Source organism: Solanum tuberosum, unplaced genomic scaffold (genome assembly GCF_000226075.1).
Source record: "Solanum tuberosum cultivar DM 1-3 516 R44 unplaced genomic scaffold, SolTub_3.0 scf00102, whole genome shotgun sequence".
NCBI lineage: Eukaryota > Viridiplantae > Streptophyta > Magnoliopsida > Solanales > Solanaceae > Solanum > Solanum tuberosum.
The window spans coordinates 205,914-220,212 of NW_006239028.1; the positions used below are offsets into that span (position 1 = coordinate 205,914).

The 14,299-nt window shown below is 33.4% G+C and overlaps 2 protein-coding genes across 2 annotated transcripts; one reads left to right on the forward strand and one right to left on the reverse strand.

Moving 5' to 3' along the window:
- The first annotated feature begins 5,286 nt into the window (after window positions 1-5,286).
- On the forward strand, window positions 5,287-9,371 carry LOC102590653 (optic atrophy 3 protein homolog). Its single transcript, XM_006348776.2, has 4 exons — window positions 5,287-5,554; window positions 6,543-6,677; window positions 8,680-8,766; window positions 8,871-9,371. Exons 1-4 carry the CDS (start codon window positions 5,426-5,428, stop codon window positions 9,024-9,026), a joined length of 507 nt encoding a protein of 168 aa, XP_006348838.1. The 5' UTR covers window positions 5,287-5,425; the 3' UTR covers window positions 9,027-9,371.
- Window positions 9,372-9,777: 406 nt separating this feature from the next.
- On the reverse strand, window positions 9,778-13,820 carry LOC102591005 (ras-related protein RABA1f). Its single transcript, XM_006348777.2, has 2 exons — window positions 13,497-13,820; window positions 9,778-10,563 (listed from the first exon to the last, which is right to left on the reverse strand). Exons 1-2 carry the CDS (start codon window positions 13,715-13,717, stop codon window positions 10,131-10,133), a joined length of 654 nt encoding a protein of 217 aa, XP_006348839.1. The 5' UTR covers window positions 13,718-13,820; the 3' UTR covers window positions 9,778-10,130.
- Between the last annotated feature and the right edge of the window lie 479 nt (window positions 13,821-14,299).

Consider the following 14,299-nt stretch of genomic DNA (forward strand, 5'->3'; position numbering starts at 1 on the left):
ATAATAAATCAAGTCAATAATATATCAACTAATGCCCATATGCTTTGGCATTCTCGAATTACAATCCACATTCTATAGTAATAAACTTTCCCTTTATAACATCGGTACTCGTACCAATGCCCGTCACAAACAATTCTCAACACACCACACACAAACAATTGATCACATTGCCTTTTATTATCCCTTTTTCATCACTAGAATTAATCAAAGTGGACAAGTTAACCCATCACCAAGTCTCATTACCCCCAAACACATATTACAAGGAAATACACGAATTCCATACACTTAACAAGGGTTTAGAAATCCACTTGCCTGAATCAAATAAGAATTTACTCCGGGACTTGAGCCTTCCCCTTTTGTTGAACTTCCAACTCAAAGCAATCTATTCACATTAATAATCACAATAAGATTTTGAAACTCAAAACACCCACATTACTTTATGTCTAGACTAGACCCAAAAATTCACTCAAATCTATAATCAAATTCCTAATCTCGATGCCAATAACATGTCAACTCTTTCAATTTTCTCCAAATTTCAAGTCTAGGGTTAAGTTCTAATCTCTCCAACTATCACAATCTAATAGTTTTCATATAATATAATATACCAATATTTAATTACTTATTCCAAAATATTAAACCAGATTAACATGAAAAGCCCACGAATCCTAATAAAATTAACAAGAAAATTATAGGTAAGTCCCTCTACTATTTTCTGACGGAGTGCATTCATCTTGTTGAACTAAAATTATAATTTGTGCGAACTTAAAAGATTAAGTTCTAATCGTAAAAGAAAATTGAAAATCATAAAAGTTGCTCCACTGACCTCTGCAAGTACTCAAACAAATATAAAATTAAAGACATTAATATGAAATAAGATGTAAAAACTTTTCTTGCCCAATATTTAACTAATCATTACATTAACATTAATTTACCATCATATTTCTCCACTAACCTTGGCAGCAGAAGAAACTTCCAACAGTAATGAAGTGAACTAGGCTAGAAATTAATATACCTGAAGCACACACGTAACATTATCGACGCCGCAACTAAAATTGGGAGTTCCGATCTGACTCTTTCTTTTTCCTCTTTAATTATGACCCAAAATTTAATAAACCCCTTTTAATTTAATTAGTACATGGGTCAAGTGGTATAGGGTTATGGACTTGACCCATTAACCACTTAATAAAATTAATTATAAACAAATTTTTCGCTAATTGAATAACCATAGTTGTTTAATAGTTCAAAATTCTCAAACCAACTTCAATGATTGATCATAAATGACTCGGGATAACTATCGAGAGGGCTAAAACGATAATTTTTTTCAAAAAATTCCAAAAATGACATTTCGGGTCATTACATTTCTGTAAGTAAAATAAAATAAAAGAATATTTCTACAAAAATCGTTGCCAAGGCAGCGATTTTTTTTTAAAAAAAAACTAGTTCCACTTGGCAGCGATTTCAAGATATATATATATATTTATTTATTTATTTTTGTAAAAAACCTGTCAAATGGCTGAAAATTGTTGCCTTGACAGCTTTTTAGTTAAATTTTTTTCTTTTTTTTTAAATTCGTTTTCTCTTCAATTTTTTATTTTTTTTAAAATTGTTTTTCGTTTTGAAAACAAGGCAGTGTTTTTATTAAAAAATAATTTTTTTAACAAAAATCGCTGAAAAGGCAGTCTAATTAAGAAAATCCAAATGAATTTTTTTTTTTTAAGGAAAACGCTGCCAGGGCAGCGATTTTCCAAAAAACAGTTTTTACAAAAAGCTGCCAATTTTTTTTCTTCTATGAAAACGCTGCCATAGCAGCGATATTAGGTGGAGGAAAAAAATTAGAGTTAAAAAATCGTTGTTGAGCCAGCGATTTTAGTGAAAAAGAAAAAAGAAAAAAAAATTAGACAAAAATCGCTGCCCTGGCAGCGATTTTATTTGAACGGAGTACACGGCGTTAATATGTGTCAGAGGAAAATCGCTCCAGCAGGAGCGATTTTGCCGTTTTGGTTTTAAAAAAATATGATGTGCCCTTTTGAAATTTTTGGCAATTTTTTTTGCCCTTTTGGCTCCGGACTCAAATATGCCTTATCTCAAAGCAGTAATAAAGGAGACATTAAGATTGTATCCACCAACTCCTCTTCTATTGCCAAGAAAATCAATTGAAAAATCCACACTAGAAGGGTATGAAATTCAGCCAGGAGCCATAATTCATGTTAATATTTGGGCTATAGGAAGAGATTCTAAGATATGGGAAAATTCAGAAGAATTTATTCCTGAGAGATTTCTGAATAACAATATTAATTTTAAGGGACAAGACTTTGAGTTAATTCCATTTGGAGCAGGAAGAAGAGGGTGTCCGGGGATTACACTTGGGGTTGCAATTGTGGAACTTGCATTGTCAAATCTTCTTTATGCATTTGATTGGGAACTGCCATGTGGGATGAAAAAAGAGGATATTGATACAAATGGTAAGCCTGGAATTGTAATGCATAAGAAGATTGATCTTCGCCTTATCCCTGCTAATCATATATAGATACAATATACTTACACTTTGTTTAGATGGTGGTTACGTATTGCTTCATAATGTACGTATTGTATTGTATTGTATTGTTTTGTATCGTATTGTATTGTTTTAATGAATATAATGTTTGGATAGAATATATCGTTCTCCGTCGTTACATAATGTCACACACCTATAATTTGAGTGATAAACCTACAAGAAAAGTAGGATATAGAGTAGAATTTTTATGAAAAGGTAAGATAAAAGATGAAATATGATTTTTTAAACAATAATAAAGATAAAATGAGAAGAAAATATTAAGGTAACGATGCGAACACATCAAATTTGATCGTTACATAAAATGAATTTTTTCGCCATTACCGATATATATCTGTGAAATGATATGTACTCACCATAGCTTAAGTTCTCAAAGGTCTTATACCCTCACTTTAGATTCAACATAAAAGATTAAATTATTCACTAAAAAAAATATTTTTGCTTTTCCTCAAACAAGCACAAGTCATATCATAATTTCATATGATTGATATTCTTTAATATTGTTACTTTTAATACAATATTATTAGGTTACATTTGATTTGAATTGAAAGGTAATTCTTTTTAAAATTTAAGTTTAAATATTAAAGTTCTAAAAAGATACAATTTTCGAAGTTGGATTAAAATATAAAATCTGTTTAAACATAAATTTCTAAATTTTAGGCAATGTGACATGTGCTAAAAAAATTTAAATTACTTAATTATATTTCTATTTTAACATGCTTTTTAAAAAAAAGTTTAATTCTTTTTATAAGTAAGCGTTTGGCCATGCGATACCATATCACGATATGAAATCGTGAGATGGAATCAGCGTTTGGACATGCGATTTTATGCTTATTCCATATCATGATTTGAGATATTTTCATACAAAAATTGATCTACGAATTTATATTTTGTTAAAACAACCCCACATTTATATCTACTAACCATTTATTTCATATATGTAAATAAAATTTATAATCACATCATTACTTTTTAAATTTTATTATTCTCACCGACATAAAATTTATTATTCTCACCAACATATAGTCACTTTAACTCACACCAACCTATTGTTGAGTAATAAATTTGTTCTGTTCATTTACTCCAACACTTAATTTATTACTTCTACCGTTTGGTGCGATTGATGGAACATATAGAGAAGGAGAGGTTTCTAAAGCGGTGCAACAAGCATATCGTAATCGCAAAGAAAGAACATCACAAAATGTCTTATGTGCTTGTGATTTTGATATGTGATTTACCTTTGTTGTTGCTGGTTGGGAAGGTACTGCACATGATAGTAAAAATACTTGAGAATGCACTTGTTGAACCAACGTCACAATTTTCATTTCCGCCACATGGTAACTTTAAATTACATCCTTAGAATAAATATTATTTATTTACACAAAGCTGTCTCATTTACGTCACATATGCTTTTAGTAATTCTTTATAAAATGTTTGTTGGTAGATAAATATTATGTTGTTGATGCTGGTTTCCGAAACACAAAAAGGATTTTTAGCTCCATACAAAGGACTACGCTATCATTTGCAAGATTACCGAGGAAGTGATAGAGAGCCTCAAAATGCCAAAGAACTATTTAATTATAGGCATTCATCCTTGCGCAATGTAAGTGAACGGACTTTTGGAGCTTGGAAAACTAGATTTAGAATACTGAAACAAGGCATGAACCATTATGATATTGATACACAAGTGAAAATTGTCATAGCTTGTTGAGTGTTATATAATTATTTGCGAAAATACCAAAGTACTGATGAAATATTTATGGTCTATGAGCATGAAAATATAGTTGCGGATGATATTGACCAACAAATGGCTCAAAGTAACAATGTTGGTTCGTCTTCTCGGTCACATGATCGAGAAATGCAAGTTCAACATTGAGGAAATTGTCTGTACTATGTGGGAGGATTATATTAAAGACTAGTACACTACAATTTATGTTCAATTTTTTTTCATTGAATTAAAGTTTGATGAAATAGTTACTTAAGTGGGAAACAAATAGCTTTGTAATAATTTATTATGCGATTTTATAATTTTTATTTATTTGGTAAGATTGAATAAACAATTGGGGCTATTTAAAAGTTTTACAACTTATGAGATTTTTATGAGTATTAGAAAATATATAACACAAAAATTTCATATAGCATGTCCAAACAAAACTTTCATTTCATCTCATGATTCCATATTATGATATCATATCATAATTCCATATAAAATAGGGATAATGGTCTGAAAAATATCCCAACTTTGGTCGGATTTGCTGTTTAGATACTAAACTTTCGTGAGGACCTATTACCTCCCTAGACTATTTAATACCGTATTTTTTACCCCTTGAACTATTTAATAGGGTATTTTAAAGGTATATATGTGCTCACGTGGACACATTACTATTTATAATTTTGCATTATTTTGTATGTCCACATGGACAAATATATATGTTTAAAATACGATATTAAATAGTCTAGGGAAGTAATAGGGTCCTCATGAAAGTTTAGTATCGCAACAACAAATTCGATCAAAATTGAGATATTTTTCAGACCCTTATCCCTATAAAATATATAAACCTTATTCCATTCGTGACAATTTATATGGCATGATTAAAATTTCGAACGTAATCACATTTTTTTAATCATAATTTCTTTATATACTTTTTCAATTGTTAATTAGTATTTTAGGTAGTATAAAAATTTAAAATTTTGAATTTCGAAATTTAGAAGTTTCTAAATACATATTTTATCTCAATCACACACTTTATTTCTTTTCAGACAGACTCTCCATGATTGAGAGCTTCAGAGTGATCAAAACCCTTTTGTGTTTTCTTCAATACTTTTTTTTAACTCTCTGAAAATTTCTCTGTTTGTTTTGGGAAGTGAGATCTGATGATATTACCTGTGTTTAAGCTTGGCACACTTGCCCTCAAATCTTTCTGTAAACCTATCGGTAATCGAATCAAGAAAGAGGCTGGATACCACCCCAGGTTCCGAAATTTCATCATCAGCATTGCCCAGGTTCAGTTTTGCCCTAAAAATCATTTTTTATTTGTGGGTTTTTGTTTGCGTATCTGTTGTATGAGTTTTAGCTAGTGGTAATTTGTGGTGATATGATAAAAGATGGGGGTTTTTGTGGTATATAAAGAGCTGGAATTGTTTTTTATGAAATTAAATGTGAAATGTTAAACAACCTTTAAGAAATTAGTGAGATCCTCTGAGTTTGTGCTTGGCTGAGCTCAGTACCTGAATTTGAAGTTTTTTTTTTGGGGGGTGGGTGGGTCAGAGGAAATGGAGAGATTAGAAAATGGGTAATCGAACCCTCACCACCACCAAGGTGATAGTTCAGGTAGTTAATCGATTGAGCTACAAAGATTATATGTAGATGAATAGTTGATTATCCTGATGGAATTACCTAATGGTGTGGGATATTTAAAAAAATATACATTTTGATGGTAAAAAGTCGCAAAGATCAAAGGATTCTAAGTGTATTTAGCTGATTATGGAAACTAAGATGCAAATAAATACGTTTTTTAAACCATGTTTGACTAGGGAAGACTATTGAAGTAGTGAATGAGAAGTTGTGATTCTATGGGAAATTGAGCACATTGAAGTAAGTTATGGCTTAGAAATTGGAAGATGATGAGATAAGTGGCAACGACTAATTGATTCTTGTAGGTTGAACTTAAAGTTGCTTTGTGGGCAGAACTATATACTGAAAGGAATAAAAAACGATTATTGTGACTGCCTCATTTGAGCTACTTTTGTTTGCTGTGTGCTTCAATGCTTTTATATTGACGCGGCTTATTGACATCCATATACTAGTTACCACACTCAATATTGGTCATGTCCATGGCACTTTAGTGTGTTTCAGTGTTGCATTATCTTTCTGAATGTGTGATCTCAGTTGATGATTCTTTCTCTTGGGCATTGAAACTGAAGATCATCAGAATTGGAAATTAATGGACAATGAACATAATTGAGTTCTTTCTTCTTCTTTTTTCCGCAGGCAAACCATAGATTGTCAACTAAACTGCAAAGACGTATATATGGTCATGCAACTGATGTGGCAATTCGCCCATTAAATGAAGATAAAGCCGTTCAAGCTGCTGCTGATCTTCTAGGTGAACTCTTTGTGTTCTCGGTAATGTTGTCTCTAGGTCCTTTATTTGTTCTGTTACACAAATATTTCATATCAAATTTATTTTCATTTGGGATAATTATTATGTATCATCATGGTTATGTTTTTCGAAATGCTGATTTTTTTATTAATGAGAACACCTTTTTTATGTCCTATTCCACTTGTGATAGAGCTCATGATTCTATTTCATATGTTCATAGCAGACCATAGCAGGAAGGTCATTTATCCTGAACTTAGTCTGATATTCTAGATGCAATGAGAAGGCATGGCATGTTATGCTTCAGAATAGGGGCTTGTTCTCGTTCAATCCACTAGTTTCTAGAAGTGCTATCTGAATACTGAAGGCTGTCTGAAATTAGTTTTGCTCCAACTACATACCCAATGTAATCCCTGAAATGGGCTTCTGGGAAGAGTTGGATGTGCGCAGACCTTACCTCCACTTTTGTCGGGTAGATTGGCTGCTTCTGATAGACCCCCGGCTCAAGTTTCACAAATTAATATAAATCACTTAATTGATAAGTACTTCAAATAGAATTAATTTGTGGTACTGCCTAATTGTCTTCTTTATGTATGTGCACTAAAATGTGAAAGATGTTGACTTAATGTGTCTGATATTATTAAGTTTTGGTAATGTTATGTGTTTCAATTAGGTTGAGTACATCGACTCCCCTCAAACTTTCCCAGAAAATTGAGATACCTCTTCGAAGGGTTCAACCTATTGAACACCTGATCTCGGTTCAAAATGTGCCTATCATTACATTGGCCACTAAGGTTTATTCTCGAATCACTAAATCTATAGTTGTGGCAATAGAGGCGTGATCTGGTAATATGCCAATTTGATCACTAAACAATTTGATTAGGGGTCGGTACGCTAAACAAATATTGTTTACATGGCAGTGTATGTGAGAAACCCCAAATTTTGAGTGTGTTCAGGTTAGTTTGTAAGCACCTTGATTATTTTGCCAAGTACCAACATCTTTCACCCCTACATGTAAAGAGTAACTCTGATCACTGATGTTTTGGCTGATAGGAAGAAATCACCTATATTTTTGCTTCTACTGGGATTTGAACCTTGTTCTCTTATGGTTTCAATTCCAGCTTCACTATCCTCTAGGCCACACCAGGGGTACTCATCTAATCCACCATTTTGCTGCACAAATTAATAGGATGACCTCACTTGTTTCTTAACAGATATTAAGTTGTTCATATTTCGATTTTATCTTAATAGTTGTGCCAATGAAAACTAAACAAAGAAATTGGGATGAAGGAAGTGATATCTAATGATTAGAAACCTTTACAATGTTCAAGTTTGAAAGCATTTGATGTGGTATTGGATGATTTTATGTTTCTGTTATCAAACTTGTCTAGTTGGGTTATCAAATGGCCCCCAAGTACGAATACAAAAATCTACGCATTCTATTTTAATCAGTAAAAGATAGTATTGTAGATTGCCAGCATTAAGAAGATGCTGAGTAGTATGTGCAACTAGCAACAATTATATATTTTGTAACATGCTAAAAAGATCAAGCACAGCTCTGCATCACTAATTGAAGCCATGTTGCACTTAAAAGTAAGGAGATACATCTTTATTTAACTACAAATACAGATTTACTATTGCTCTAAAAGAAATCCTAGATGGCAATTGATGCATTCAATTCCAACTGCTCAAGATGTTGAGTTGAGTGAAGTTAGCATCATGAAGGGCTGTTGTGGCATCATCTTTGTTATTCCTTCTCCTTTTTGTTCGCTACACATTTGCTATTTGAAGACTAATTGCCTTGGCCTAGCCGGATACAGGATTGAAAAGTGCAGTGCTGATTTAATTAATCTACAGCAGAATATTGTAGATGCTCCTCTTAACCTGATCTATTCTTTCAGTGCATAACACACCAATTATCTAGTCATGTATAGTGTGGAGATTTGCATGAATTACTTTGTTCAGTCTTCTCTTTTTTTCCACCAAGGCAGAACGCCATCAATATGCTTTTGTTATCTGTTTATTCAGGTTGCTGGAGCGGCCGTTATCTTTGAGGTGCAAAGAAATTCCAGATCTGAAGCTAGGAAGGAGGAAGTTCGGAGGAAGGAACTAGAGGTGCATATCGACATTCATAATAATGATTTTCTTGTGCTGAAATCATAGAGCGCCATGTTCTGTTTCCATGTAAAACTCGATCATAATTTGTCTTGCTTTCATAGGCATTGAAGCAGCGAGACGATGAGCTGAGTAGAGAGCTTGAGTTCCTTAAGAACAGAATTGATGAACTGGAGCGACATTCCAAAACACGAGGAATAAGTAGTATTTTTAGCATCAGTCATGCAGAAAGTACTAAGGATAAAGTAAAAGCTGGTTGATCCTCTGCTAGTGTTGTGCTAACATACACAATGTAAGACCCCTCTACAGTTGAGCAACTTAACGAATCAATGTCTATTTTGACTTCTGGAAGTAAAGAAACTTAAAGCAACTCCGACAAAAGGACGATGTTCGGAACATGTAAGGTTGACAGGTCAAAGCCTTTAGAATATTACTAACCAAAATCGATTATCCATTGTTTGCAGCCTTTGGTCTATGAATAAAAGGCAACATTTCATATTGTAACAGAATTGCATATTTTGGTGAATTTTTGCACCTAGCCATTGAGGCAATATTGATGACAATTTTACTTGTGTGGCTTTCAGTAATAAGAGTTATTATTAAGAGTTCAGGTGTCTCCAATTGTTAAATGTGCTTCATTGTGCGTTCTCCTCGGGAATCTCCCAAGATGTTCATGGAGTTTTACCTCTTAATATAAGAGGACTATGAATGAATGCCTATGTTGCTCGGACTCTCTAAAATGTTGGTAAGCTCATCAGATCCTAAAAAAATGCATAGCATTCGAAGGATTTGACACACTTGGTGGTATTTTTGAATGATCTGAACAGCATAGGTGAATCTGATTCAAGTGTTCTCTATTATGATTGCTACTAAAGTTTACTCTCTAGTCTGACCTCCATCGAAGCACCTGTGGCCTCTTATTATGTTAGCTCTTGGATCCATTTTGCACCTAAGACTATGCTCGTCTATGAAATCAAATATATATAACTACGGATAAATGTGAAATGATAGATGAAAAATAACATATGATTGATTTTGATAAATCTAGTGGGACAGCATCTGTTCAAACATGTCTCAGTTCAATCTTTGCAATCAAAATTCACTCTATCCAAGAGATTCATAAGAAGCTATACTACAATCATACACTAAGCTAAGATAAATATAGAAACAAGGATAAAGAATGCTGAGGAACTCAAGGGAGAGCTCAAATTCAAACTTGAGCATCTGTAAACTAGAGTGCTCACGGCTAACGATTCATGTGGTCAATTCATTGTACAGAATAGGAGAATTACCACTGCCACATGAAAATTTGAACTCAAAAAGTTGGAATAGAACATCTTCCAACATCCAGATCAGTCCTTGTTTTAAGAAGAACAGCACCCAACTTTCTTTACTGCTGAAACGTCATCCTTGCTTCCGACATTAATGGTCTGTCCCTTGGGTAATGCTGCTGGGTCATCTCCTGCTTCAAGAGCTTTCTTGCTCACGACACGGTATATTTGTGTGAGCACTTCTGTGAAGGCGTTTTCCACATTCATGGATTCCAGAGCAGATGTTTCCATGAAAAAAGTACTCTCCTTCTCAGCAAATGCCTTGGCATCCTCAGTGGAAACAGCCCGCAAGTGACGCAAATCGGCCTTATTTCCCACAAGCATTATGACAATGTTCGAGTCAGTATGATCTCTGAGCTCCTTCAACCATCTCTCAACATTCTCGAAAGTCACATGACGAGTGACATCATAAACCAGCAATGCACCAACAGCTCCTCGATAGTAAGCACTTGTGATTGCTCGATATCTTCAAGAAAGAGCACATCAGTTAAGATTATGATACATGAACTCATAACATTTCCATAGAGGAAACTAAAATATTAGAACTGTCCCATGTAAAGAAGATTACTACACAATATATGGGTCTACTGGACACAAAGAAGTTCAGATATAAGCCAACAAAGTGCAACTTCTAGTTTTTGAAATGAATTTACTTTACATCTCATATCAACTTAGATGTCGTTTGGTGGGACAAGGATAATAATCCCGGGATATTTTATCCTATGTTTGATAGTGTGTATTGTTTAGTCCAACCATTTTGTGGGATAAGTTATGCCATATGGAAGATGAGATAAAATAATTAACGACACCTTAAAAGTTTAAAATGTAGAATTCATGGGCAAAAAGAGAGTAGAAACAAAACAGATGGCTGGGGAAGCAGTATCTCACCAGCATACGACATGTCAAATACAAATTATAGGTACCAAAAATTAGAGCATCCCTAATATACTTTGGGTTACTCGTGTATTAGCTACATCATACTCATAAAAAGCATCTTTTACTGCCCAAAAAAAATTGTAAGTTCACTTCACTGGCTTTAAAAAAAAAAGAACCATCGAGTCGCATTTATCTGAAATATTCAAAGTCTAAGACTTGCAATTCAGACAAACATGCCTCAAGTTCCCCGAATTTCAAGTGTATTGATCATCATTATTAATGAAAAAAATAAAAACACCAACAAATATATAGAAAGACAATAACTTAATTAATTACTAAAATATAAATACGTACAAAATTATCCTATACTTTGAGAATCCTAGATAAGAAAAAAAAAGATCATATACTATGAAGATCATTCATCTAATACGTTAAAAAAATTATTTAATAAAACTCCAGCTTTTTGGTGTCGGAGGATTCTCCATTTAGGCCCTTCTAAAGATGGAGGAGGGGAGGGTGAACGAGGCGAAGTGTATTTATCCGGTGGCTCATTCCTGCAGACCCACCATGTGCTTGTGTCTAACACTCTGTTTGGATCATTGTTACCCATTGTTTCATAATGTATTGTATTGTATTGTACTCTATTGTACTGTACTGTATGGTAGATACAATGTTTGGCTAGACTGTATTGTTTATTGTTGTTTAATAACATTTTAATTGTTTGGTTTGATTGTATTGTACTGTATTGTAATTTATAAATTTACTAAAATATCCTTAATTATTCTAGGATAGGAAGTGTGACTAGAATTAAATAATATAAGGTAAAGGGTAAAATAATATTTTGAAATACTATGTAAAGATATAATTGGAAAAAGAAATTAAGTAACAATGGAAATACACCAAATCGGTTGTTCCATAAAATAGGGCTTTTAATTGTTACGTAACAACGAAATTTAACAATACAATACAATACATTTTAAGTAACAATCAAAACAAACATTGTAGGTATAGTAACGATACAATACAATACAATGGGTAACAATGATCCAAACATAGTGTAAGTAGGCTAGGCCACGACATAGAATCACCTCGCCTATTATTTTTATTTTGTGATCAGCTATATCAGGAATAAATTTATTACAATGGTGGAAATGAAAGGGGGATCTTAGATCTGATGAAAATAGGAAAGAAATGGAGTTTTTAATATTTATGGAAAAGGCTACCCTCCCCAGACCCCCAATTTGTGGGAGTATGTTGTTGTTGTTACTGCTCTATAAGCATAAGACACCTTGTAATTTCCTTGAAAGTGTCACGCTGTCCATGACCCTTCAAGTCTGTAAAAGCCTACTATCTCAGGTCAAATTAGCGCAGAGAAAGCACATTTTTCATATTCTTGGGATTTTAAAATATTCATTGAAGATGTGTTACAATGGATGACCCTTACACATATTTTGGACATAAACTGAAGACTCATCGTTCATAGGGCACCTTCCGTGTAAACACACTTCACGAACGTCTGTTTTTGGATGTCAAAGATGCTCCACAGCCAATGTGTTCTCACCATTTTGGTCTTGAAAATTCTGACAGACCCATTTATTGGATTTGTCACTCAACACACACCATTTCAATTAAAAATTCCTATATCAGAAATCTGATGATACCACACCCTGAGAAGATCAAATGTATTCCTAAGGGGTCGTTTGGTTGGGAACAGGTTATCCCGGAATTAATTATCCTGAGATTAGTCATCCCACCATGTATATGGGATAACTTATCTCATCACTATGGTATAAATGATGGGATAAGTTATCCCAAACATGACAACCAAACAAGAAAACAAAATATTATCCCAGCACTATTTTTTTATCCCATGACTATTTAGTCATATCCCTCACACCAAACGACCCCTTAGTACTTACCCTCATCTACATGGCTTTGACCTACCAGCTGGTGGTTGAGGTGCTCTATCACCAGTGCAAGATGTTTACAGATCATAATTAGTTCGGGTCCCTTTTAAACTAGTAAAGATATGAGTTGGACAAGTTGTTGAGCTTGTCTAAAATCAGGAGCACTTAAAGATCAGTTTACCCCTCCACTAATTACGATTCAGCTCACAAAAAGCATCTCAGCCTAAGTACTGAATGTAGCTACCAAAGGCAAAATCAACCACGGCAGCCACAAGTATGGAATAGACAGTATGTTCATATGCATTTGCCTTTGACTCATCTTTGTATATATGTAGCAAAAAAAAATTCAAAAAAAAAAAACACATAAATTTGTACCAAGTTAGCACGAATTATCACAGAGAAACTAACTAAACTACTGGATCTACATCCGTCAATACTTCAAATGGACTCCAATCCCTCCTATACTAACGATCTTACACTTAGCTCTCTGATCTAACTTATCAGAAAATGATAATCATCCACAAGTACAAAGCAGCACAGTAGATCTCAACTTTCAATTTTCCAAGTAGTGATAAACATATATATCGTAATGAGCAGGGAAAAGAGTATGATATACCGTTCCTGACCAGCGGTATCCCAAATCTGAGCTTTAACAACCTTATCCTCAACATGAATGCTTCGAGTAGCGAACTCAACACCGATGGTGGACTTAGACTCAAGGCTGAACTCATTACGACTGAATCTAGAGAGAAGATTAGATTTTCCTACACCGGAATCACCGATCAACACCACCTTGAACAAGTAATCATAATCGTCGTCGGCTCTGTATGCCCCCATTTTTTCAGAAAGGATTTTTTTTTGGAGGCACGGAGTACGATAGAAGAAAAACAGAGATCTGAAAGAGGCACCGCTTGCTTTTTAATTTTAAAAAAAGAGAGAGAGAGAGGGAGATTTATTCAAAAATATTTTCTTAAACCCCTCCTTAAGTCTCTGACTTTCCTGTTTTCTACAAGTTCAAAATAGGCACAATTTGAGTTTTCATAGTATTTACTATTTTCTAGGAATAAAATATTATTATTAGAATATTTAAATGTAAGCACAGTTATAACTATATATGTAATAATTTTAAATTATTATAGAAACTTGTAAACTTGGTAGATTTAGATACAACTAAATAAAAAAAATGGTTACACTAATAGAATGTGGATCAATATTTATTTTGACACGGATATGTTCTGATTGTCTGACATCGACGGCAACTGCCCACTAATTTATTTAAATTATATAAGTAATAAACTGAAACAGTACCTTAAGTTGGGCATTATTGCATTTTATTATTATATGGAGTAATACATAGGTGTTTTGGTAGGGAAAAAATGCATCCCACTTATTTTAATATCTGGTTAGTTAAAATTTAAG

Excerpts from the sequence above, each read along its gene's own strand:
- LOC102591005 (XM_006348777.2), bottom strand. The coding sequence starts at position 13,717 with ATGGGGGCATACAGAGCCGACGACGATTATGATTACTTGTTCAAGGTG. Across the intron at positions 10,564-13,496 it reads GATACCGCTGGTCAGGAACG|ATATCGAGCAATCACAAGTG; the intron begins GTATATCATACT and ends TCTTTCTTGAAG.
- LOC102590653 (XM_006348776.2), top strand. The coding sequence starts at position 5,426 with ATGATATTACCTGTGTTTAAGCTTGGCACACTTGCCCTCAAATCTTTC. Across the intron at positions 6,678-8,679 it reads GTGAACTCTTTGTGTTCTCG|GTTGCTGGAGCGGCCGTTAT; the intron begins GTAATGTTGTCT and ends CTGTTTATTCAG. Across the intron at positions 8,767-8,870 it reads TTCGGAGGAAGGAACTAGAG|GCATTGAAGCAGCGAGACGA; the intron begins GTGCATATCGAC and ends TTGCTTTCATAG.